We start from the raw sequence: 26,681 nt of genomic DNA, 5'->3' as shown, positions 1-26,681 counted from the left end.
TGAAAGGATTCAAATATAAAGTCTAATTAGGATTTAATTAACTTTTAACTCGCAATTTGCAATTTTATTTGAAATTATAACAACAGATATGCTCAGTCTTGGTAGTGAAATAGGATAGTACGAGTATCAATGAATCTGTGTATCGGTGAGCTTTTAAGTTATGTAAAGCTAATTTTGTTCTATTAAACACTTCCTTAAATTAATTATTTTTAAAGAAAGTCCCAAGAATGGATGTTCTCTCTTCCTCTTTAGAGATGAATACAGCATAGACGTTTTTGCGTATCCTTTCATGACAACGGTCGTTAATAGTGTCGTTTAGTATATAATAAATTCTCGCATTTTATTTTGTATTTACTTTTAATCACTTAGCGAAAATCAAAAAACTATCTGAATAACAAAACACTATTACAAACACAAAACACTACCACAGAAACAAAACACCATCTGAAAAACAAAACACTATCTGAAAAACAAAACACTATCACAAAAAACAAAATATCTGAAAAACAAAACACTATCACAAAAAACAAAACACTATTACAAAGACAAAACACTATCTGAAAAACAAAACACTATTTGAAAAACAAAACACTACCACAGAAACAAAACACCATCTGAAAAACAAAACACTATCACAAAAAACAAAACACTATCTGAAAAACAAAACACTATCACAAAAAACAAAACACTATCACAAAAAACAAAACACTATCTGAAAAACAAAACACTATCACAAAAAACAAAACACTATCACAAAAAACAAAACACTATCACAAAAAACAAAACACTATCTGAAAAACAAAACACTATCACAAAAAACAAAACACTATCACAAAAAACAAAACACTATCTGAAAAACAAAACACTATCACAAAAAACAAAACACTATCACAAAAAACAAAACACTATCACAAAAAACAAAACACTATCTGAAAAACAAAACACTATCACAAAAAACAAAACACTATCACAAAAAACAAAACACTATCACAAAAAACAAAACACTATCTGAAAAACAAAACACTATCACAAAAAACAAAACACTATCACAAAAAACAAAACACTATCTGAAAAACAAAACACTATCACAAAAAACAAAACACTATCACAAAAAACAAAACACTATCACAAAAAACAAAACACTATCTGAAAAACAAAACACTATCACAAAAAACAAAACACTATCACAAAAAACAAAACACTATCACAAAAAACAAAACACTATCTGAAAAACAAAACACTATCACAAAAAACAAAACACTATCACAAAAACAAAACACTATCTGAAAAACAAAACACTATCACAAAAAACAAAACACTATCACAAAAAACAAAACACTACCACAAAAAACAAAACACTATCACAAAAAACAAAACACTATCACAAAAAACAAAACACTATCTGAAAAACAAAACACTATCACAAAAAACAAAACACTATCACAAAAAACAAAACACTATCACAAAAAAAAACACTATTACAAAGACAAAACACTATCTGAAAAACAAAACACTTCCACAAAAAACAAAACACTATTACAAAGACAAAACACTATCTGAAAAACAAAACACTACCACAAAAAACAAAACACTATCACAAAAAACAAAACACTACCACAGAAACAAAACACTATCACAAAAAAAAAACACTATCTGAAAAACAAAACACTATCACAAAAAACAAAACACTATTACAAAGACAAAACACTATCTGAAAAACAAAACACTACCACAGAAACAAAACACCATCTGAAAAACAAAACACTATCACAAAAAACAAAACACTATTTGAAAAACAAAACACTACCACAGAAACAAAACACCATCTGAAAAACAAAACACTATCACAAAAAACAAAACACTATCTGAAAAACAAAACACTATCACAAAAAACAAAACACTATCACAAAAAACAAAACACTATCTGAAAAACAAAACACTATCACAAAAAACAAAACACTATCACAAAAAACAAAACACTATCACAAAAAACAAAACACTATCTGAAAAACAAAACACTATCACAAAAAACAAAACACTATCACAAAAAACAAAACACTATCACAAAAAACAAAACACTATCACAAAAAACAAAACACTATTACAAAAAACAAAACACTATCACAAAAAACAAAACACTATCACAAAAAACAAAACACTATCACAAAAACAAAACACTATCTGAAAAACAAAACACTATCTCAAAAAACAAAACACTATCACAAAAAACAAAACACTATCTGAAAAACAAAACACTATCACAAAAAACAAAACACTATCACAAAAAACAAAACACTATAACAAAAAACAAAACACTATCACAAAAAACAAAACACTATCACAAAAAACAAAACACTATCACAAAAAACAAAACACTATCACAAAAACAAAACACTATCTGAAAAACAAAACACTATCACAAAAAACAAAACACTATCACAAAAAACAAAACACTATCTGAAAAACAAAACACTATCACAAAAAACAAAACACTATCACAAAAAACAAAACACTATCACAAAAAACAAAACACTATCACAAAAAACAAAACACTATCTGAAAAACAAAACACTATCACAAAAAACAAAACACTATCACAAAAAACAAAACACTATCACAAAAAACAAAACACTATCACAAAAAACAAAACACTATCACAAAAACAAAACACTATCTGAAAAACAAAACACTATCACAAAAAACAAAACACTATCACAAAAAACAAAACACTATCTGAAAAACAAAACACTATCACAAAAAACAAAACACTATCACAAAAAACAAAACACTATCTGAAAAACAAAACACTATCACAAAAAACAAAACACTATCACAAAAAACAAAACACTATCACAAAAACAAAACACTATCTGAAAAACAAAACACTATCACAAAAAACAAAACACTATCACAAAAAACAAAACACTATCTGAAAAACAAAACACTATCACAAAAAACAAAACACTATCACAAAAAACAAAACACTATCACAAAAACAAAACACTATCACAAAAAACAAAACACTATCTGAAAAACAAAACACTATCACAAAAAACAAAACACTATCACAAAAAACAAAACACTATCTGAAAAACAAAACACTATCACAAAAAACAAAACACTATCACAAAAAACAAAACACTATCACAAAAACAAAACACTATCACAAAAAACAAAACACTATCACAAAAAACAAAACACTATCACAAAAAACAAAACACTATCTGAAAAACAAAACACTATCTGAAAAACAAAACACTATCACAAAAAACAAAACACTATCACAAAAAACAAAACACTATCACAAAAAACAAAACACTATCACAAAAACAAAACACTATCTGAAAAACAAAACACTATCACAAAAAACAAAACACTATCACAAAAAACAAAACACTATCTGAAAAACAAAACACTATCACAAAAAACAAAACACTATCACAAAAAACAAAACACTATCTGAAAAACAAAACACTATCACAAAAAACAAAACACTATCTGAAAAACTAAACACTAGTTAGAAAATGAATGAATTATAATTACAAGTATCATTTATTTGTCATTAACTATGTAATTTGTGCTCACGTAAGACGAATTCAAGACTGAAATTTAGTTTTAACTCCGTAATTCAAATCACAACGATAAAACACCAACTCCAACTTTCCCTTTTTCTTTATAATGTGGTAGTGAATGAATATATGTAATGATTATTCAGAATAAAGATAAATCATGAGAATAATTTGGAATAGAATTAAAATGAAGTGCCTTTTAATACTAACCATGATGATGAGATACATCTTTTATTAATCTAACAGAAAAATATTTATGGGTGATAAAAGGTCAGCATAAGGGTCTGTGACAACTAATACATTCTAAAAAAATATGGTACTAGAAGTATTAATGAAATGTTGGGTACTCTCTGATTTGTGTACCTTTTGGCGTTTAATCAACCCTTCTACTTAACTTTTTAAGAAGATTAGCAATTATTTTCAATTTTCAAAAATCTCTTGGAGCTCCTATTGCAGTGTGCACTCATGATACAAAATAGTATTTTTTTCAAATAAAATAGCAAATTTTGTAAATTGTGCATAAGCAGCGCTCTACAGTGGTCTTTTATTGAACTAATTTTTGGAACCCTTCCAAAAACAATAATAGTGGAATTAGATTTTTTCGGTTTTATTTAAAAAAAAACAAACTAGAAAATATATTTATTCATTTACCAATGGCAATTTTATAGAAAACGTGTTCTGAATTATATCATGTGTGAATATATATATATTTCATTACATACAGCTACTTAAGGCATTTTTTTTAAGTTTTGAAATTACAAGAAGGTGCAAATGTACTTTGTAAAAAATGTGTAAATCAAAAAATAAGAAGCCTACTAAAGCCACATGTGTGCTTTCTCCAGAACCATCGACCAGAATATGTTTAACAAGATCGAACAAACTAAAAGCAAAAGAAGGTAAAATATAGCTTCATTTTAAACAAACAATAGGCTAACAGTTGTTAAAAGAGGAAGCTTTAAGCTGGAGAGGAATTTCTGAAAAAAAAAACAAGAGCTTTGTATTTTCCAACATCTTTTAAAAGAAAAAGTTTTGTAAAACTCGTTGAAGATTCTGGTTTTCACCAGGATTAAATGCTTTTTTTTTAAAGAGTTATTAGGAAGATGCGTCCATGGACATTCCTTGATACGAGAATCTATTATTTTTTTAAATGTTAAAGGAGGGGGCTTTGAGTTTACTGAACTTCAGAATATCATCGTTTGTTCAAGAAAACGAAATGTTAGGAAAAAATTTGTCATTTACAATTTTATAATTGGAGTAAGAAAAAAACCTACTGAGTTATTGCAATAGATTTTTACTTACTCCTACTTCTTCGGGTATTTCTCTTTTTGTTTTGGAGTTTGCCAGAAATTTTATTTTGAGGTGTCTTGAGTTCGAAAAAGGGTTTTTACAAATAAGTCTTGACTTATTAGGGTTGCCAACTGCCTTTTCTTGGAAAGGACAGTCTTTTTTTAACACCTGGTTTTCCTTGTCTTTTCTTAAATTAGGGAAGGACACCTTTTGTCCTTTTTTTTCAGATATTGTTCACACAAATCTAATTTATTTTATTGTATTTTTGATTTAAGTTTTGACTTCTGAGACTTCTTCATTTGGCGTGTTGTTTTTTTCTGTTCTAACTAAACTGAATAGGTCAACAGGTTATTGATGTAACGGATGAACTTTTTATGAATAAGTACGTAAGATATAAATGTACCCAGGCCAGATTACAGACGAGGGAGAGGGGACTTACGCCAGGGGCCCGGAGCCGGAGTCTCTAAAAAAAAAGGGAAAACGAATGACATATATTCCCTGGCCCCAAAATCCTGTCGACGGCCCTGAATGTACCTAATTTTTTTAGGGTGTCATTTTATGGAACTTTATAGAGTTGGCAACCCTAATACTTATTCATATTAAACTTAAATAAAAAAAAGTGCAATTCACCAAAATTTTGCAATTATTAATAAAATGAACAACAGATATGCTCAATATTTATTGGGAAATAAGGTAAATTTAGTGAATTAGTGTATTGTCGAGCTTTTTGAATTCTGTTGAAAGATATTTTCGTTAAGTTTAAATTATTTTTCAGGAAAGCTACAAGATTGGAAATTCTCTCTTTATAAAAATGAGTACAGCATAGTAGATGTTTTTGCGTATCCTTTCATGGCAGAGGTCATCAGATACTTAGTAGTGTCGTTAAGTATAATAATAAAGTCTCGCATTTTATTTATTGTTGCTATATCACCAGCTAAACGAATGCACAATTATGTAATTTATTTTTTGCAGGTGCAAAAAACTACATATGCCATCATCTGATGAACGGAAAACCTTTGATATTGCAGCAGTATGCACGTGTACAACTTGTAAATGCGGATCAAAAGAACACAAAGATCTAGCTGAATATCTGAAATCTAAAAAGATTAAGATAGAGGATTGTAAGGTTTCTGAGCATTCTGATTCTGATGCTGGCTCCTCGAATAATTCAGTGCTGTAAGTGCTTACGAGGAGGATTTGGTATAAAACTATTTTTAATAGTTTATTAAACTATTGTATAAAAATGAAACAAATCTTGTTTTAAATACTCTCACAACTTTCGCATACATTGAATTTTTGATAAATGTTTAAATTAATTAATAGAAAATTTTGAAAACAAAACCGGGTACTTTTCCGTTAAACGGGCGCAAGCGAAAAACAGTTTTGGGTAAAACTGTTTTCTTTACAATTCATTAATATTTGTTTATAGTTGAACGTTTTCGAATTTTATTTCGTTGACTTGGCTCGCGTTTGGTTCACAATTGGCGACATTTGCGCCCGGCTAACGGAAAAGTACCCAAAACCGTAATAATGGTCTTTATCAAGTCTTTGTGCGAAAGCTGAAAATCCAAGAAATACTTACGATACTTACTTCATACTTCCAATTAAGTGATTAAGTGATGATAAACGTGGAATTTTTGCTTAAATCAGGAAGGGCTATTAACCTTTCTTGTTTCCTTTGATAGTAAAGTAATGGTCCACTACCGTTTTCTCAGAATAATTAATTATTAAATACATTCAGCATAAACGAAAATTATTTATGTGTAGGGCAGAGGGGTATTAAGAGGCATTTCTTACTAAATGCCATTTCTGGCATCGTATACCAACTAGAAACCTACATAATTTGGATTAGTCGCTGATTCATTAATTCTAAAGGGAGGAAGATTTATTGCCAATTCCAGTCGTAATTTATGATTACTTGCCAAACTTTTGACCTAGGGGGACTAGGTCATATTTAGGGGTTAGGCTATTAACAATTATAATTGTTAATAAACATAAGTACATTTTAATGTAGTGGAGAGGGGGGCCACATTTGAACAGATTTACATTTTCTGTTACAGAGTGCGCACAGAATCTGTATTACTGAACCTTTTTATTTTGTTCTGTATAACTTTCAAGTCTTCTTAACAGATCTATATCAATAAACAGTTGTTGTACTTTACATACATATCTATATTTTTTTTTTTAATTTAAAAATTTTGTGTCAAATGTTAATATCTGCTCCACTGGTGGGGTAGCTTTGAAGTAAAGTAATAGCCAATTTTTTCAGGCGGGGCTTAACGTCCAACTACCATTTACTAGGTGTCGTGGACGGAGGCGACTAGCAAACATACTTTACTGTAAATTTCTTTTATTAACTATTAAATAAAATCCAAGGCCTCTAGACCGGGAATCGAACCCAGTACCACGATGCATATTAGCATTGCAGGTCTTGCCTCTAACCGCTCGGCAACCGTGGCGCCTAGGGTAGCTTTGAACACAATATAAAATAGAAAGAATTGGATATTACTTTACTCTGAAATCTACCTTTTATCAGTTATTTCTCTCTCACTACTACAATTACTTTCTCTTTTAAACCACTGAAATCTAGTTCAAAAAATCAAGAATGACTCAGTTCGGGGATGTTGTACCGGGTTTAGGAACAAATGTTGCGCTTCTTAATGGTAGGTTTGAACCACTTTACCCCTTCTCTGCGATTAAACACAAATAAGTCACAAACTTGCAGAGGTCGGTAGGGCGGCACATTCTAACTGGTGATGTTAGAAATGTGGTGCCCCTCTCCTTCCATAAAAGGAAATATAATATCCAAACACTTTTTTTGCAAGCAAATAGACTTTTTGTAAATACAAGGTTTGAAAATACGAATTCCAAATGGTAATATGGACTAACAATACTTACAAACTTGTCCACACACAATTTGTAATGTCTTTTTTTTTTATGATTAAGTTGGCCTCAAATAAATTTTAACGTTCCATAAAACGTTTTAGCACTTAACTGTGGGCCACCAATAAAAGAATAAAGAAAACATTTATCTGAAACTAATTTATTATATTTTTTTTTTTAAAAAAAAAAGAAGACACTTCTAATTCATTAATTCCTAGACTACCGTTACCTAAACGAAATGTCAAGTTTGAATAAACTGTGACGGATAGCTCAAGAAATGGAGCAGACCATTACAAATCACTGAGTTATTTAAATCAAATTTGCACTTTTTAATGAAAATCATTCTCAAAAAATAAAAATATAAACATTTTCAGATATCCAAAAATACCAAAGAAACTGGATGAACCGATTGAAGGTAAAAAACATTTTCTGAAAAGTTTTAAAACAAAGAAACGCAAAAAACGTACAAGAAAGAAAAGAAAGCTGGAAAAATGGAAAAAGAAAGAAAAAGTATTGAAACTATTAGAAAAGGTGAAAATTAGAGGAATTAGCGAATATCCATTATATGAATTATTGGCTGCTTTGAGAGCGAGGGGTATGTTTTTGGAAGTATTGGATTTATCTAATATTAAATGAATTTGTAACCATATTTGGCAACAGATATTTTAAGACTATTGGACTGCAAAATGCAGAGCAACGAGTTAGCGAAAGGCTAAGATGCTAAAAAAAAAGTGGAAGATGTGCCCCCCGGTGATTTTTTAAAAATTGATAATTTATTAAATAGAAAAAAAAAAGTATTTTCCATTTCCAATCAGACTCGGCAAGAATTTTTCATTCCACGTTAAGATTTTATCAAGATATCAACAATATTTTCTTAATTCAAATTCTTGTCTTGTACAGAATTAAAACTGGGACCTCTAATGAAGAAAATTAAGCCAGAATCTTTAAAGCTTTTCTCCAAAGCATTGAAAATCAGCTTTCTAAACGGATCAAAATATGAAGGTTATTTTGACCAAATGATGATTAATGGTTTTGGGCAGCTGAGATACAAGAATGGTTCAGCTTATAAAGTAAATACTAATATCTTTATTATCAAAGAATAAAACTGGGAGTTTATTGTTAGTTTAACGTTAGTGTTTAGTTTTAGTAGCATACTAAAAGGTGTCTCACGCCTTCTTAAACTATCAATCAATAAACCTTTATTTATAATTAAATGTAAAATACAAAAAATTATTAGGAAATGCATGGCGTATAGCCGTCTGCAGGAGTTGGTACATCAATTATGAAAATCAAAAATAATAAAAAAACGGTGATAAACAAAGAAGAGAGAGAGAGTGAGAAAGTGTGGCAATAAGATGTAAATGAAACAGAATACGAAATTATCTATTAAAGTCATATGAGAAAATAAGGATGAATAAAAATAATAAAACTAATAAATAATTACAAATTAACTATACAGTAATAAAACATTAAAAACTAAATAATTCCTTCTCTATTTGGGCAGGTTACAGAAGTGATGACAAAAATAATAATAATAACATAACATAAAATCATAATAATAAAAATAATAAATTTAAAAAAATTAGAAAAAAATAATAATAAGCATCATGTTATAATTTGGAAAATGCGTATCAACTATGAATAAAGGAGCTGTCTACATTCAGAGCTTGAATCCTAGATCTCCAGGCCACTTTAGTGAAATTTAGAAGTGGGTGGAATTCCAATGAGGATAGCAGCCGAACAATTTGGTAGCTAGGAACAATAGAGGCTCCCATATACCGAAGGCGAAGCTCACCCAGTGATGGACATTCGGCTAAGAAATGGAAGAGGTCTTCGCGGACCCCGGATGTACATAATGCACAAAGGCTCTTGTCCTCCTCACAATCCAACCATGGCACGCTATTCAGCTTCAACAACTCTCCCCTTAGCTTAAATAGCCACCTTAAGTCCCCTAATTTCAGATTAGTGGCAATATCTTTGCCGAAATAAGCCCCAAAGTGTGCCTTCACATCAGTTAGTGTTCTATACAGCAGAAAACGCTTTGTACTTCCGGCCCTTCTGATAGACTCCTCTCGACAAACATTCCGGATTTTAGCAACTAAATCTAACAGCTGTGTTTGCCAACGGTCCTGGTGTTCCAGCGAAACATCAAACTCAGCAGAGTACCTCCGCGCAAGGGCCGTCCAGCGACCGAAGAATGCTACACCTCTCCCAATCACCTCAAGAGCCACAATTCGAGGCAAACGGAATGCCGGTAGATTTATTACTTTAAGGCAGTACTTAACATGAAGTAGTAGGGTAAATAAAAATAAAGGGTCTAAAGCTGTTTCAATGTGTAGAATATAGTTAGGCGTAGATGGAGGCAGGGCAAAAAGCTTTTTAATAAAGTACCGCTGAAATTGTTCCAGGGCGTCGAATTGCTCATAACCCCAAACCTGGCAACCGTAACAGACAACGGCCCGTGAAGCAGCCTCAAAGACTTGGTACTTAGCATTAAGTGGGACCTCCTCTTGTGAAATAAAGCTCGACCAAACTTTATTGATGCCTGCTTTAGCAGAGGAAATCTTATAATTAAAGTGAGGTGCGAATGAGAGGCGCGAGGTTAACGTCACGCCTAGATACTTATATTGATTGACATTCTCTAAACGTTGACCCTTGTAGAACCAGCCTTCTTAAACTATAAACTAACGATATAAATATTTGGCCCAAAAATGAAGCCCATAAAAATGAAGTAGATTTCCGTTTAAATGAAACAGCCTTTTTTATCAACAACTTTTATGACTCTAGGTCTCATTTTCTTCGACTAGGAATTTGGCTGACAAGGAGAAAAAAAATACTCCTTCCCTCCTGAGGTTTATTTAGAAAGAGAGTTTAACGATGTAAAGAGTAGTAACGACTTCTGAAAGTAGTTAACCCTTTTACTCTCATCTTTAATGGTTGTCCCTGACTACCAGTTTTTCAGTTTCCTCTAGACCAGGGGTGCACCAGCTCAAATAGAGTTAGGGGGCCAAAATTCAGATAGAAAAGAATACGCGGGCCATAAAAATGAGTAGGATCAAAGAAAATATTTTTGAAAAATAAATTATTTTCAATTTTAATTGTAAAGTGAATTTACTGAGGATTAATGTTCCGTTTTTCGGCCTTCAAGTGTTTCGTAATCGGGAGACATATTTGAAGTAGCAGTTTTTAAAATAATTTCCAAATGATCGTCGTTCAAACATGATCGTTTTTATTAATGTTCATAAGCGAGAATGTCTGTTCACATAAATATGTTGTTCCATATATGGAAAGGATTTTCAATGCAACCTTTATAAGATTTATAAGTTTTAGTTTAGTCCAGGATTGTCAAAACATAAAACAAAATTCTTCCCATAATTTGCTTCGCGGGCCGCATGCTAGACAACTGGAGATAGCTTTTTTGTTGAAGTGTCCAAGACTTCAATTGACTACTTTAAAATCTGGCTGAAGTACATTTTTATAAAGCATCTACTTTTGTCTTCGATGAGATTTCTATCTTTTCAAAGTAAATTATTTCTGGATAATGTAAAAAACCTTATTGCCTATGAAAGAATTTTCATAGCAATGGAAATTTCGTAGCGCATTCAGATATTTAGTATTTTCCATTCGTTCTTAATTTTCACTTGCAATGTTCTTCAAAATTTCACCAGTTGTCATGCGTACAGATTTCTCAGCTTTTACTCCGCTAAATCTTTCACCAGTGGGCTTATGTTCAAAAATTTAAAAAAAAACTTTGTTAATTTACGATGTGGGATTAGTTATTTCACGTGCCCCTTGCCTGGTTGGCTCCGGAACTAATGAATGTGTACAGATTTGCCGAACTAAATTGTATAAAAACTTACATTAAGCTTAATTCCTGTGATTGTCAATGTATTTATTTAATTTATTTTTTTAAGGGAAAATTTAAGAATGGAATGGCCCATGGATTTGGCATGATGACATGGGATGATGGTAGTTATTATCAAGGAACGCTGAAAAAAAACCTGAAGCATGGTCATGGATCTTTTGTATTTTTTAAAGATCGCAGAATCCATGAGGATACTAATATTTACAAAGCACATTTTGGTGAATGGAAAAATGGCTTAAAACATAATCATGTACATACCGTAGTTTTTATTTTAATATTGTATGTTCATCTTTTTTTTTTCTATAGAATACTATAAATACTATTAATGGTTTTAGGGCCTTACAGTTTTCGGGAAAAGTAACTGGTATGAAGGAAATTGGAACAATGGACTAATGAATGGCTTTGGAATCCGTTGTTATAAAAAAGGATGCTATTATATAGGGAACTGGAAAGATGGACGAAGAGATGGTTTTGGCACCATGATGTGGCCAAATAGAGATGTTAGTGAATTATTTCAAGGTTTCGTGTGAAATGTTCACATAGGTGACTTACCAATTGCTTGGTACATTAATTGCATGTTGGAACTATAATCCTATGAAAATCATTGGTTCAGACATAAGAACCTGAGAGTTGTTTGACAGTAAAGTATCACATCATTACAACGAGAGGCAAATCAGGCAATTTTTAGGCTGATACACTGTAGGAAGTCTAGAATTATTCGTGGCTATATGAGCTTTACATTATATTCTAAAGTTTACAGTACCATTAGCAAGCATTGCTCACAGCCTAATAAATTCTTCATTACATACTGCTCCACTTTTTTCTTTTTATTGTGTTTCTATCAACATCCTTCAGGGAGATTAAGTGCTTTTTAAAATTAATGATAGTGAATTTCCTTCTAAATGTTTTGGGTAGAGCTTTGGAAAACTTGATGCCTCAATGGTGTAAAAAAAATTAAAAATAAAAACAGTCAAGTACATTCAGTCGTCTGTTCACAATCGTTTAAGTCATTTCATGTTTTCGTTCGTAGAATTTTCTTGAGTTTTTCTGGTTTTTATTTACTTTTATCACAGTGATAAGAATATTATTCATTTCCTCTATTTCTGTGTTTGTCGTATTAACCCAATTCGTAATGCTCGTTCCTGAATTTTTGGCTCTTATTGTTGTCTGTGTTTATTTTCTATTCTTCTTTCTGAATTAGTACACCTAAGTTTTTTTTTGCTAATAAGTTTAATATTTGAAAAGAAATTTTGTTTTGTTCGGAAGAATTGCCTGGAAGATAATGATGCTAAGTGGATGTAAGTGGTCTGAGATGGATACTAGGGAATCCAAACTTTTATTAACCCTATTTAGTAAATAACTTCCCTACCAAGTAAATGAAAAAGAAGACAAGAATTAAGATCATTATCTACTATATTTTGATATAAAACTGTCAAAAAATAATAGTCATATTTTTTTTGTGCGAAGTAAGAAAAAGTAGATTTATTTACAATTTTCTGTAAATAAATTTTTCTTTTGTGTACTGTAGATGTATCAAGGAAATTGGGTTAATGGTAAAATGGATGGTACAGGAACATACATTTGGAAAGCTTTCAAAGTGACTGAATGGCTGATATCACCATTTCAAAACTCGTATGCTGGAGAATGGAAGAATGGGCTAAGACATGGTTAGTTCTTTTTACTATTATTTTTTCACGACTGTCAATAATTTATTTAATAAATTAGATTTTGAATTCTTTTATACTCTACCAAGATCAGTTAGCGTCTATTACAGGTACTTTCGCCCGTAGAAACTTTGTTGTTAATTATTTGCGTGCCGGTTGTTGTTGTACGAATTGTGTTGAGATCGTTATGAAGATTAACATTAGAAACGTAGATATAGAACTTATAACGATGTATCATTCGCTTAAATAACACTTTATTTTCCACCGTCACTTTCCCTTAAAATTTAAAAATATTATATAAACACCTAAGAGAAGAATCAAAAATATAAAGTTACATCCATTTTTGGTTGATCTTTACAATAGCTCCCCAGAGGCGTGGCCTGTTTATTTTTGGTGCATGCGCAGTACAGCACAGTTACCGTTGACTTTTTAAACTACTTCCCGCCAATGTTCAATATATTCTTTTTAAATTTCTCAACTTCCCGCCAATGTGCTGTATATAATTTTTTTGAATTTCTTAGCTATTTATGTTGAGCGCGCATGCGCAGTACACTTACTGCATAGTAACTGCTTCTTTTTCAACGTATTATCAGTTCCCGCTAGTGCCAGTGTGTAACTTTAGGTTCCTTTTTTTTGAAACTTCATAAAAGATGAGCGTTTTGAATTTACAGTTTTTCTTTAATTTAAAGCATGAATGTAGTCTGAGGGAGGATAAAGAGATGAAAGTTTTATCATTTTGAATAAGTGTTGGTTTAATTAGTAATAGATATGTAGGTCCGAAGTGTGGAAGTGAGATAAGTATGAAAAGGAGTCATTTTTCCATGGGCGATCAAATGAGAGCATTATTTAAGGGAGTGAATAAAGTGTAGAAACAGAAGGATAGGGATTGCATTGAATAAGGTAGGCTTCTTTTCTTTTCTTTTTCATGTGTCTGAATTACAAATTAGAGTTGTGTTAGTGGATTAGTGGGGCAGTGAGGGGGGTTTGGGGGGCGAAGCCCCCCATAAAAACAAAAAATAGATCAGGGGGCGTGGGGGCAAAGCCCCCACAAAAAGGGGGGTGTGGGGGCACAGCCCCCACGAAATTTTTTTTTAAATAAAATTTTCAATCTTGAATTAATAATTCGAAGTGATTCTAATTCGCTGTTACCATATAACCCGCCAGATTTAAATGTAAATATAAAATAAAGAAATATTTTTATATTTACATTTGAATTTGGCGGGTTCTATAGTAACAGCGAATCAGAATCACTTCGAATTAGGCCACGCCTCTGGGGAGCTATTGTAAAGATTTACCCTTTTATACTCTACCAAGATCAGTTAGCGTCTATTTAAGGTACTTTCGCCCGTAGAAACTTTGTTGTTAATTATTTGCGTGCCGGTTGTTGTTGTACGAATTGTGTTGAGATCGTTATGAAGATTAACATTAGAAACGTAGATATAGAACTTATAACGATGTATCATTCGCTTAAATAACACTTTATTTTCCACCGTCACTTTCCCTTAAAATTTAAAAATATTATATAAACACCTAAGAGAAGAATCAAAAATATAAAGTTACATCCATTTTTGAGTTGTCCTGATCCGAAACACGTATGAGCAAACAAATTTCTCAATTTAAGAAATTAAGTTATTCTCAAAGAAAGTGCGTTGTATCACATTTTCTTAAAAATTGTTTAACTTCCAAAAAGGAATGATAACTATTGACAACCTCCTCCCTCTGAGTGGAGTGGAGTTTTGCCCAGTGCAGCTCTGACATTGTTAGTTCTTCTTCCCAGTCAGTAAATATAATTTCCCAATTATTAATTTATTTTTTTTTTATTTAAATTTAAGGTAAAGGAACTTTATATCTGTCTTCTGGAGTGAAAGTGATTGCCAATTGGAAAAAGGGGCAAAAACATGGTTACGGTGAGATTCTGTGCACAAATGGTAAAAAAGTAATGAAAAATAAGCTTTTCCATCATGATAATATCGTTGATACAAAGGAGCCTATATTTGAAGATCAATCACAGGTAAGTAAAGTTTATAATAATTTCTAGATATTTTTTTTTTTATAAGCATTTCTTTTAAAGTATGGAGAGAAGTATGGAAAGTGAAGGCCCCTCCACACAAAAGTTTTTGTAAACGAAAATTCTCTTATTCTATCTCTTAATTTTGCATATTCTACTTCTACTTACTATAGTAATACGAAATATCTCGCATAGTTAAAGAACAAGTTGTATTTAAGTTTATTCATTTGTTAATATTGTTTTAATCCTGAAGAAACCATACTAATTTATTTAATAATTATTATACATTATGTACAAGTGTTTAATGTTACTTTTTTTTTTATTTAATCCTATATTCATACATGAAGGATGAAAACGAAGAAGGAAGTAAGGAAATTGCCTTGAAAAACAATGAGCCTGATACAACCAACAAAGCAAGTATTTCTTTCTTCCAAGTTATTAATATATTCATTGTTATTGTTGCGGTTTAAAGATGGGATTATTGCCTAATACCCTCTTAAGGGGAAGTTATGACAACAATAGGTATTGTGATGTTTAATCAATTAATTTCTTCTACTTCTGATTGCCCGAGACGCTTGGCCAGCTATTCCAGGATAAACTGCTGAGCTCAATTGGTGGCTAAACGGGCGCTGATTCCTCCCTATTTGCTTATTAGCAATAATTACAATGCCCAGCTACCTTGTTTTGGAACGGACTTCTGATAGCGGGTTGTCGAAAAATTCTAAAAATGTCTTACTATCTCTATTCTTCCAGCATCCTGCAGACTTGGTCATGTTTCAATTCATGATACTTTATAAAGATAAATTGCAACATTAACAGGCTGTAAATTCTCTTTATTTCCCACTATTTCTCACAAATCGGCTCCATAATCTTTGAGCACTTTCCGCCCAAACCTGTTTAAAGTTACGAGGGTCGCTTGAAAAGTCCGTGCAAAGTCAGAGAGATAGCACCACTGGCTCGTATCGAGGTTATGTTTAGTTAGTAGCATCTCTTGGAAGAACACACACCAAGTTTCAGCTAGATCGGTCTATTTCTTTATGTTTGGCATTCGTTTGAATCGAGGAAATCGAGTGATTTTCAAAAAATGGACGAAAAAGAATTTCGTGTGTTGATTAAACACTACTTTATGAAAGGCAAAACGCCTCAGGAGACTAAAGAGAAGCTTGATAAACATTATGGTGACTCTGTACCTTCGATTAGAACAGTTTATAAGTGGTTTCAAAATTTTCGGAGTGGCCATATGGGCACAAGTGACGCTGAACGTTCTGGACGCCCTGTTGAGGTTACTACTCCAGAAATCATTGATAAAATCCATGATATGGTGATGGATGACAGAAGAGTGAAGGTGCGTGAGATTGCTAGTGCTGTGGGCATCTCGAATGAACGGGTACATAATATATGCATCAACATTTGGAAATGACAAAGCTATCCGCAAGATGGGTGCCGCGATTGCTCACGCTTGACCAAAAACGAAATCGTGTGAAGTGTTTGCAAGGACGGTTTGCAGCTGTTCCAGAAGAATCCGCAGGACTTTAAGCGTCGTTTCGTCACTGTGGATGAAACATGGATACATCACTACACTCCTGAGACCAAAGAACAATCTAAACAATGGGTTACCAAGGGGGAATCTGCGCCAAAAAAGGCGAAGACCGTTCCTTCGGCCGGAAAGATTATGGCGACTGTCTTTTGGGATTCGCAAGGAATAATCCTCATCGACTATCTGGAAAAGGGTAAAACTATTACAGGTGCATATTATTCATCGTTATTGGACCGTTTGAAAACCAAGCTGCAAGAAAAACGCCCACGATTGGCCCACAAAAAAGTCCTTTTCCATCAAACGCACCAGCTCACACCTCAGCAGTTGTGGTCGCAAAATTAATGGAAATAGGGTTCCAACTCGTTTCACATCCCCCCTATTCTCCAGACTTGGCTCCCTCGGACTACTATTTGTTCCCCAATATGAAGAAATGGCTGGTGGGAAAAAGATTTTATTCAAACGAGGAGGTGATTGCAGAAACGAATGGCTATTTTTCAGACTTGGACAAATCCTATTATTCGGAAAGGATCAACAAACAAGAGCAGCGTTGGACGAAGTGTATAAGCCTAAAAGGAGACTATGTTGAAAAATAAAAAAGGCCACCATCTCTCAACATCTTCCATAAACAAATTCTCATCATTGCCGGATTAAATTGAAATTGTTTTGAACTTCCACCAGTAGCATATTTGTAATAGATAAAATTTAATTCTGGTCCACGTTTTATTATCACTTTTTGCAACCATTCTCTTTCTAAACAGTATATAGATTGTCTCTTTCCTGTGGATAAAAAATTAAGTAGTTTTTATTTTTGCTTGGACTTTTCAAACGACCCTCGTACAATTATGTTCCATTACTGTAAGTAATGACAGCACTTTTACTAGTGTTCTGTAAACATGGGTTTTTGTCCCTGACCACGAAGTTCTTTATAATTCTGCCGTAACTATCTTTTTCTTCACGCCCTCTGCTCCGCCTACATCACTTAGAATCGAGTATATGTAAGAAATTTGGTGACTTTATGAAACCTATAGTTTCTCTGAAGAGATTCCATTAATCTATAAATAATTTTTTTTGTTTTTTTTTTAGACATCAGGTGATGAATTAATAAAAGCTGAAGGTTATTTACCTGAATGTGTTGCCATAAATGCGCCTGCATACTCTATGGACTTTGATTCACATATTTACAAAATATTTGTACCAGATGTTTGTCCAGATATCTATCCAGATGGTACTGACTTTTCCACGTGGGTATCCACAGGAAAGAGACAATCTATATACTGTTTAGAAAGAGAATGGTTGCAAAAAGTGATAATAAAACGTGGACCAGAATTAAATTTTATCTATTACAAATATGCTACTGGTGGAAGTTCAAAACAATTTCAATTTAATCCGGCAATGATGAGAATTTGTTTATGGAAGATGTTGAGAGATGGTGGCCTGTTTCTGACCAAGAAATCTCTAGTTGATTTCGACAAAGAAGTCGGTAAGAAGTAAAAAAACGTAATCTGTTTTTTCTACTTTCGCTACCATCTTCGTGTTGTATGGATTTTAGCCATTCTAATCCATTCCTTCAATCTATTATTAAACAAGCAAATCTTCTCATTTAAGAAAAATTCCTCTTTTACCTGTCTTATTCTTTCAATAAAATTCTTTGCCATTGCCTAAGGAAATCGTTACGTCCATCATTCATTTTCACAATGTGGCCATTACCATCGTGGCTTTAAATTCTTTAAAATTTGTCTTGTCTCTGCCCAGTATACTTGCTGAAGAGCGTGGTATGTAGAGGATGGTGCTGAAATGTTAGTAAATTTTATTTTGCCATCAAACTGATATTTCATTAATCTAAAGATTACATTTTTTTTACTACTTAAAATACTGAATTTTTTTTTTTTTTTTTTGTTCAGGACTTGGCGATAAACCGTTCGATCAGATCCCTATGTACGAAATGATACATTACTTATTAATTCTCTCTTGGGAAGTGTTTGCTAAACAGAAATTTTCCAATCCCAATATTCCTGGAATAATAGCGTCAGCATTTGACAGATTTATTGAAGATGTATTGGTTCCGGTAGCACATGGATATTGTGGTAATTATTTGAGGAGTAACCAATAGTTTCTCTTAGTCACAATGTTTCAATATCCTTCCGTTCTAGATACGCCTAGTTTATTTATACAGAATATTATTGCATTTCCATGAGTTAATAAAAGAAAACCATTTCATATTTTGTTTCTTTAGGCAACATCCTAATGTTATTCAGATATGTCCCTCTAAAAGCATTGTTTTCTTTGTTCAATTCAATCAAGAAACCATTTACTATTCGCAGACTTTTAAAAGTGATTAAACCAGTGGAAAATTCTTTTCGAGACATATTACCTCGACCCTCGAAATTTATCAGAAAACTAGCGAAAGGTAAGAGATTTAAAAACTTCTAAAGTTATCACGTAAACGTATAACTCATTCACGTTAAATATGATTGGGCATTAACTGAATTTAAAGATAACTATTATGTGCTTTAAAAAATATAAATTTCTCCTATAGCAAAAATAATCACTAAAAACTATTTAGGCAAAATCTGGTCTGGACATTGGCACACGACTTTCTTTGATTTAATTTTAAGGTTTAAAAATTAAATACCAAATTAACATTATATAATTTTATCATACAGAAAACATCTTACCGTCACCTGTTTCTCAGATCAAATTAATTAAAACTGAATTACCTTAACAAATTATTAGTTATAAAACTTATTCACATTACGGGAGTAATGAACAAACAATACGTCATTTTAACAAAAAATCTTAATGCTTTTCTAAAACTACGCTAGACTTACTGGATTTGATAATCTATTAAACAATAATGTTCTTTTCCAGGTTTAAATGTTATTCACCCAAACGGTTCTTTGGATTATTTACCTATACATGATACATACTTTGATTTAGTGTATGAAAAGAAGACTTCTGTAATAATCGAAGGTTCAGATCTTAGTCTTCTAGGACTATTGGGTTTCAATATATTTGTCCAAGTATTGCTGGAAGTGTTACCAAATGTTGTTACTCTGGAAGGAACTATTAGAGATGATTACGAGGTAATTATATGCACTGCGCAATTCCTAAAGGGCAAGAGTTGGTGTCTTGTAACATATCATTAGAGTGGTTACAAATTTTTACAGGGCATGTAGCTTTGTTTTTTTTTTTTGTATCTGTTCTGCATGTACGCTCTTGTAAGTGAACACTTAAGCTTAAACATTATATTCCGTTTGCGATCGCTCTTGAAGACATTTCTTGAAGACTCGAAGTAATTTAGCGAATGGAATTTCCACTGCCGGAAGTAACATATCACTGAGAGATTTATTTTTTTAATATTTTTAAGAATTTCTCACGATTGGTCCTAATTCCTCCCACCCACGAACTTCGAAAGTAGAGTACATTCATACATTCTACTTTTGTTTCGATTATTTTTCCCTAAAAAAAATTCTCTCTAAAGTGCTATTTGAGAGCAATGGGCGGTTTTACAGTGTATAAAGTTAGAAGTAAATATGTTTCAAGAAGTTAGGAACCTTGAGAATAGTTGTAAGGAAAAGTCGTGTTTATGTTCATGCCAGGTTTTTTTTTTGTTTTTTTTTTCTAGATTACCTTTTTGGACTTTTGTGATATATTGAGTGAACTGATAGTTATCTATTTGGACAAAGTGCACGGTGATCTTGTTGATGAAGACTTGGTGGAAGAAGGAGCGGAAGATGTAGATGATGAAAAAGAGGAAGAAGAAAAAGATGACAGAGACACTTATGAGGGCGAACGAGTAGATGAAGAAGAGGAGGATGAAGATCCCTGCTTGTACGGAGATGATGTTAGCACTGACGAAGATGAGAGTGAGCATTTCTATGACATTGTCGATGACGACTACTACGATGATAACGACGAAGACGGCCGCAATGATAATAACAATAACGATGAAGAGGAAAATGTCCAGGAGATCGGTGAAAATAAAGCGACAGCAGTAGCCCGTTCAGTTTCCGAAGCGGAAGGAGAAATACCAGGCTATTGTAAAGATCGTCTACGTTTTAAAATGTACGAGAAAAAAAGTGATGATGAATTATCTTCAAATGTTGGTGGGTGTTTTTCGGATGTTTACTTAAGCGGAGAAGAAAATCAGCTTTTGGATGATTTAAGATTTGTCGACGACGATGATGATGAGGTTATAGATGATGAAGAAGAGAATGCTGCCTATGAGGAAGCATTTGCAGACTTCATGGCCTGTAAGGATGAGGAAAGTGGCTCCGAAGTTCAAGAAAGCGAAGAGGAGAAGGAGTATGTGGAGTCGGAAGCACTGAAAGTATGTCCTCCGGAACATGAATGCCTAGAGCCGATTAGTAAAGCATTGCCTTCAGAAGATGAGGTAAAATCTGAGATAGAGGATTTAAGTGAGAAAATTAGAGAGTGTTTTAACAAAAATGTATTAGCACCTGATGCTGTACATTTTCAATCATTTCTTAACATATTGCTGGGTAATGAAGAGAATTATAGAAATTATCCCTGTATGGCTTATTTGAAAAAGAGTAAGAAATTGATATGTATCTTCAATAATTTAGTTAAAAAAAGCGGATTACTACATAAAAAACGATTCGATTTTATAAAATCCAGATTAGAAAATGAATTTATAAAAAAATTTATAAACAACAAATTAAAACACGGCTCACATGAGAGGAAAAAGAAGTCAGAAAGCCCTCCTTTGCAAGATACGCCCAGCGATTCAGAAATCTCTGATGATAGCTCTGAAAATAGTAATACTTTTGGTTACAATAACTTTTTCCACATCGATTCGGATTCCTCGGACGATTGGGGCGGCTGGAGTGACAGTTCCACTAATACAGATGTTACTAAGAAAAGTAACTCTAGTTACACAGAAACAGAGGAAGAAATTTCTTCGGCTAGTTCAAATACCACTTTTACAACGCTAGTGGAAACTGATGCAGACAATTCAAACTATGAACTAAATTATTCAGCTACGGACGAAGAAAGTGAGTTAATAAGAGGATCGTCAACATCTTCACCAATTACAGACACACTGACCAGTAGATCTGATGAGACAAGCATTGGATTCACAAATTTGAGCGTTGTATGTTCGGAAACAAATGCGCCAGATATAGAAAATGGATCTGAAGAAAGTATTTGGTCTATAGAAAATTCGGAAAATAATGAACATAAACCATTACTTGTGGTACACGAGACTGAAAAAAACAGAGAAGAGATTAAGCGAAAAGCTGAAATTCTAAAAAGTAAAATTGCGGAAGCTTTATTCAGTGAAGGAAACGGTCGTGAAGAGTACAATAAATTGCTAGTTAGGTTAGGTGGTAATAAATTATTAGACGAATTACGAGATTCATTAAAAAGAAAAATGGGTATAAATGAAGTAGTTTTTAACAAAGAAGAGTCATTAGAAAGTGAATCGGAGGAGGAATCAGATAGTACAAGTGAAGTGGAAAGATCAAAATCAATGCTATCTAAAGGGAGTTTTCTTGAGACAACTTCAGAATTGAATCTGACTTCTGATACGAGTAAAAAGTTTAAACGTACCAAAAATTATGAATTTGACCGTTATACTCACATGTTCACTTTGAAAAGTAATCGACCTATAAATTATGAATATTTTTTTGATTTGCCTCCAATAAAACATCCTCTTATTGTAGGCGGCGGCATTGAAGGTTGCTCTTCAGATGACGATCGCTATGATGTTAAAAAACAATACTTTTGATAAATAAAATGTATTATTGTTTCGTTTTTTTAAATCTAGCTTAATGACCAGAAATAAATACGCGCAAATATAATTTTTTTTTTTTTTTTAAGAAATATTCTGTAGAAATATTAGTATTGGGGTCATCTGAGTTCAAAAATTTGTAAAAATGGTTTATGAATAAATACTGAAAACTAGCAGAAAACTTAGAATTTTATATTTTGTTTACGTCCCTTCATTGGGATCTGACGCTAACTTAACGAAGAGAATTGACAGTATACTTTAGTGAATGGATTCTTCTTCAATTATTTTAGATATTCGCGAAAATAGTTGCTTCAAGTTTCTTTAAACTTTATAATCTCATGTCAATCAAACAAAAGTTTATTGGAAATTCTTCAAAAAAAACGTGTGGCTGTGTCATGGACACGGCCGTGTGTTGTACGTGAATACGTTTACGTAACGGGTTATATTTTTTATTTATATATTTAGGATGAAATCAAGGAAACAAATTCGAAGATCGAACACAATCTATGCCCTATACAGTCCGTTGTCGATGTAGAAGCGATTTCACCATCTATTTGCATAATACAACCGCCCCAGCTGCACAGATTTACTGACACCGTCGTTGATCCGCTCGGCCGCATTCATTCTTTTACGTTCCCGGCACAGCTTGACTCGGTCATATGGTGTTTTATTATTATCATTCGATTGTTCTTGAGTAGCCCTTTCCAATCGTATATGATCTCTGTATTTCATTTTGGCTTTTCGACGCGTATAGGCCGACATTATATATTTTTTTATTCTAACACCTTTATTTTATTCACTGTCACTATTTTACACTAATGTTTTATATACAATCGATAGATTGTAACGACAGCTGACGATTAAAACTTAAACGAACATCGTAGCTTCGTCCGAGTCAAAAGTTATGCTAATTGCAAATCTCGAATCGCAGCAAAATGATCTCAAAATGGCGGCGCTTCCCCCTCCACCGCGCGCGATGTGTCACAGTCCTCGCTTATCGTAATGAATTCTTTGATCCTTTGGCTATCCAGTGGTCTAATTTAATTTTGGATGTAGAGGATAGATTCGAAACTATAATGCCAAACTGTATCCCCCGATTTTGTTATCATTAGGTTTTTTGGATTGCCACCATATGATTCAAATTTAAAGACGTATTCACGTCAAAAAAAAAAAAATCGATTAAAAGCACTTTTGGCAAAGAGGTAAGTGTTATTATAATCAAGAAATTGCAAATAAGATCATTCTTTTAAACTAAAACTGGAAGAGATCTGAGTTGAGTTGGTTTGGGTAAAAAATAAAATTCGACTGTCTTGACGAGCCACTGTCGTTGCAGAGGTCACCTGAAGAAAGAGGGCCTGTTAGGTGTGGTGTGGATCTGCGGATGCTGTTCAGCAAAGGCGATCACGCAAGTAAACTTATTAACTTAAAAGCGTTGCCCATTCATTCAATGACTATGAAGTTATCATATGAAGGAGGACGTACCGTTCCTAGAACTTAGTGGCTCTTCAAAATTCCGAGAGACTTTTCAGTTGTTTAATTTGTGAGCTCTTACCAATTTGCACCACTATACTTACAGATAGAGAGAACAATAGATCTATGAAAGTCACACAGCTTTATTCTACTTTCCAGGTACTCCAAAAATTTTTCGCTCTTTTCTTCGCAGCAAAACTGCTAGTTAAAGGTGTTTGAAGGGTTGACGAGAATTCTGCACAATAATTAGTCGAAAAAAAATTATTTTAACGATTATTTATAACTTCTATGAATAGTATATCTAGGTCATCAAGGATGGTTTTCAAACTAGGCTCTTACCTCCGATACCACCCACACAATAGATAACCTTTTTTTTAGTTCTGGTAAAATCGCTGTTACTCTATTCAAAAAGCAACTACCACTATTTTGTAACCACATTAGTTTGGTTGGTTAGCGAACCCATTAAAATATTCCATTATAAAATAGGTAATTTAAAAAAAGAAGGAAATTCATTAAATGAAAATTATGACAAAATATAAAAGATTTTTATTTACAACTATTTGCTTAAAAGTTTCTTGGGTCTCTTGCTAACAAAGTACAAAATAAAATTGGGGCGATTTGTGCCATGCTAAATTCTTTTATAAATTGCCTTCAAAAAACCTTTAGATTTGTTTTTTTTTTTTTAATAGATACATAAGAAATATGTACTTATTAATATTAGTTTTCACAAATATTTGTTAAAGCTATATTCTGGACGGCATAAGTACGTTTATGATTGCACAAAACTACTGAATAAAAATAAAAAACAAATTAGTATAATAAAATCATAAAATATATGTATCATTTTGTACTGATAATAAAATGCATTTATATATTGTGTGTTTATACATTTATATATATTATTTATACATTGCATATTTAAATAGGTTGTTATTACATTTGTATAATTCCTTGGAACAAGGCAATAAATTTGCCGAAATGTTGAATAAGATGTTTGCTTACATTAACAGCTGCTCCTCAAATACTATACAAGTATGTATCTGTATTACTTATTGAAACAATGGTGATCTTCTCGATAATCTCAATCACTTTATAATATAATAAAATATAAATGAAATGATGATAAAAATGGTCCAGTTCGCTCTTATACTTGGTCCACTGTTACATCCATCTTCTGAACAATAACATTGTTCCCAGTAATCACCATTTTCTCTAACTCCCCAATTACAAACTCCGGTAACACCAGTCTCAGCTACGGAAGCACATCTTCTAATAACTTGTCTCCATCTACCATCCCCTAGGAAAATGAATTTTTTATGATTAGTCCCAGGAAATATTTGAATATTCTCTTTTTATTCAGCAGGCAACTAAAAAAAAAAAAGTTGAGGCCTATATGAGCAATGTAACAATTAACAACAAAACACGTTCTGAATAGAAAACACGATGGTTAAATCTTCTTAATACCTAAATCACATTAAACAACGTCAAGTCCTACTAAATTCAAAATGGAAGCAAATAGCTAAATCTGCAGTTTAAAAAGAATTTTACATGAAAGATTCACTTATTTTACTACAATAACTAACATTCTTAAGTTCTCATTTGTTTCATAAACCGAATAATAATTTTGGATAAAGTCTCGTCTAATGCCTAGTTTTTTTTACTTTTTGAGAACCTAATCGCTTTGTAGATCTGTCTGTAACTACATACAAGAGAAGACGGTCAGAAATTAAACATTTGATAAAAAAAAAATCTATTATTCAAAGAACTGTGAAGGAACAGTACGCGAAAAAATTTGGTTGAAAAAAAACCATGGGCTCTGTAACATTGGAAGTTGCAAATATATCTGTGAAGCAGAACTCGCCTGTCTTTATCAAACGTACTTTAGATCCCAGAATAAGGCCTAATGCTTGACCAAATATGGGTTTCTTCACATTGTGGTTTGCTTAGTAAACTTTCTGAAAATATTAACAGAGTTCATATCTACCGTAGCAAATGTTCCTGATTTAGTAAATCCCCAACAATAATTGCATTATAAGATAACAGGGTTAAATTTGGATGAAGAATGTGCTTAAATAATTAAGAATATAGAAGTTAAATTATTATTTTTCAATAGTATTTACAAATAAATCCTTTAGGCCCTTGGTGAGTTTCTTTCATGCAGAATGTCCCAGGTGTTACTGCTTCCTCGCTTGCACAATCAACTGGAATATTTCTATCTTTTTGAAAATTAGAATAAGCTCCACAGTTATCTACACCTTTTGGATCAGTTCCTGACGAACACTGATAACATCTAATCGCATTTCCTAAAAAAATAAAATAAATAGAACAAGACCGATCAGTATTCACTTATAATAAGTATTTCTTTGGATTACTAACCTTGAATAAAAACAGACAAAAAATGTATTAAAATAAAAATAAAATTAGATAAAATCATAGCTAAAAATTATTGAAAAAAAAAAAAATCTAACGAAGATTCCTAACCATAAACAAACATAAACAACTATGGACCTTCCCTAAGGGTGAACTAAACCACACCTACCCACAACCATTTAGATTGTTGCAGTCCTGTAGTAAATACATAAGGAATGCCTATTTTTTATTTTAATAAAAAAAAAGATTTATATTAAGTTCTTCGAAATTTATTTA

The 26,681-nt window shown here is 32.3% G+C and overlaps 2 protein-coding genes across 4 annotated transcripts; one reads left to right on the top strand and one right to left on the bottom strand.

Annotated features, from left to right (window-relative positions):
• Nucleotides 1-10: 10 nt before the first annotated feature.
• LOC141458915 (uncharacterized) lies at nt 11-22,596 on the top strand. 3 transcript variants are annotated; one of them, XM_074137491.1, is made up of 15 exons: nt 11-4,465; nt 5,632-5,737; nt 5,829-6,032; nt 8,114-8,334; nt 8,640-8,809; nt 11,654-11,854; nt 11,940-12,104; nt 13,133-13,271; nt 15,101-15,279; nt 15,624-15,689; nt 17,897-18,293; nt 18,715-18,897; nt 19,047-19,220; nt 19,682-19,896; nt 20,439-22,596. In XM_074137491.1, exons 1-15 carry the CDS (start codon nt 4,357-4,359, stop codon nt 22,560-22,562), a joined length of 4,653 nt encoding a protein of 1,550 aa, XP_073993592.1. In that variant the 5' UTR covers nt 11-4,356; the 3' UTR covers nt 22,563-22,596. The 3 variants fall into 3 exon arrangements, with proteins under 3 accessions (XP_073993592.1, XP_073993593.1, XP_073993594.1); XM_074137492.1 differs by lacking the exons at nt 11-4,465; nt 5,632-5,737; nt 8,114-8,334; nt 8,640-8,809 and having other exon boundaries at nt 5,894-6,032; XM_074137493.1 differs by lacking the exons at nt 11-4,465; nt 5,632-5,737; nt 5,829-6,032; nt 8,640-8,809 and having other exon boundaries at nt 8,205-8,334.
• Nucleotides 22,597-24,558: 1,962 nt separating this feature from the next.
• LOC141458925 (UPAR/Ly6 domain-containing protein crok) lies at nt 24,559-26,572 on the bottom strand. The gene is made up of 3 exons (XM_074137513.1): nt 26,412-26,572; nt 26,156-26,338; nt 24,559-25,332 (listed from the first exon to the last, which is right to left on the bottom strand). Exons 1-3 carry the CDS (start codon nt 26,467-26,469, stop codon nt 25,121-25,123), a joined length of 453 nt encoding a protein of 150 aa, XP_073993614.1. The 5' UTR covers nt 26,470-26,572; the 3' UTR covers nt 24,559-25,120.
• Between the last annotated feature and the right edge of the window lie 109 nt (nt 26,573-26,681).

The sequence above is a fragment of the Rhodnius prolixus genome, unplaced genomic scaffold, assembly GCF_049639745.1.
Source record: "Rhodnius prolixus isolate KJV_2025 unplaced genomic scaffold, Rpr scaffold_5, whole genome shotgun sequence".
NCBI lineage: Eukaryota > Metazoa > Arthropoda > Insecta > Hemiptera > Reduviidae > Rhodnius > Rhodnius prolixus.
Note: the sequence above shows the minus strand (reverse complement) of the source record. Positions and strands in the feature narration are given on the sequence as shown.

Coding starts and splice junctions, on each gene's coding strand:
- LOC141458915 (XM_074137491.1), top strand. CDS start 4,357: ATGTGTAAATCAAAAAATAAGAAGCCTACTAAAGCCACATGTGTGCTT. Junction 4,466..5,631: donor CAAACTAAAAGCAAAAGAAG/GTAAAATATAGC, acceptor ATTATTTTTCAG/GAAAGCTACAAGATTGGAAA. Junction 15,690..17,896: donor AGCCTGATACAACCAACAAA/GCAAGTATTTCT, acceptor TTTTTTTTTTAG/ACATCAGGTGATGAATTAAT.
- LOC141458925 (XM_074137513.1), bottom strand. CDS start 26,469: ATGATTTTATCTAATTTTATTTTTATTTTAATACATTTTTTGTCTGTT. Junction 26,339..26,411: donor TTTGTCTGTTTTTATTCAAG/GTTAGTAATCCA, acceptor TTATTTTTTTAG/GAAATGCGATTAGATGTTAT. Junction 25,333..26,155: donor AGGGCCTAAAGGATTTATTT/GTAAATACTATT, acceptor TCATTTTCCTAG/GGGATGGTAGATGGAGACAA.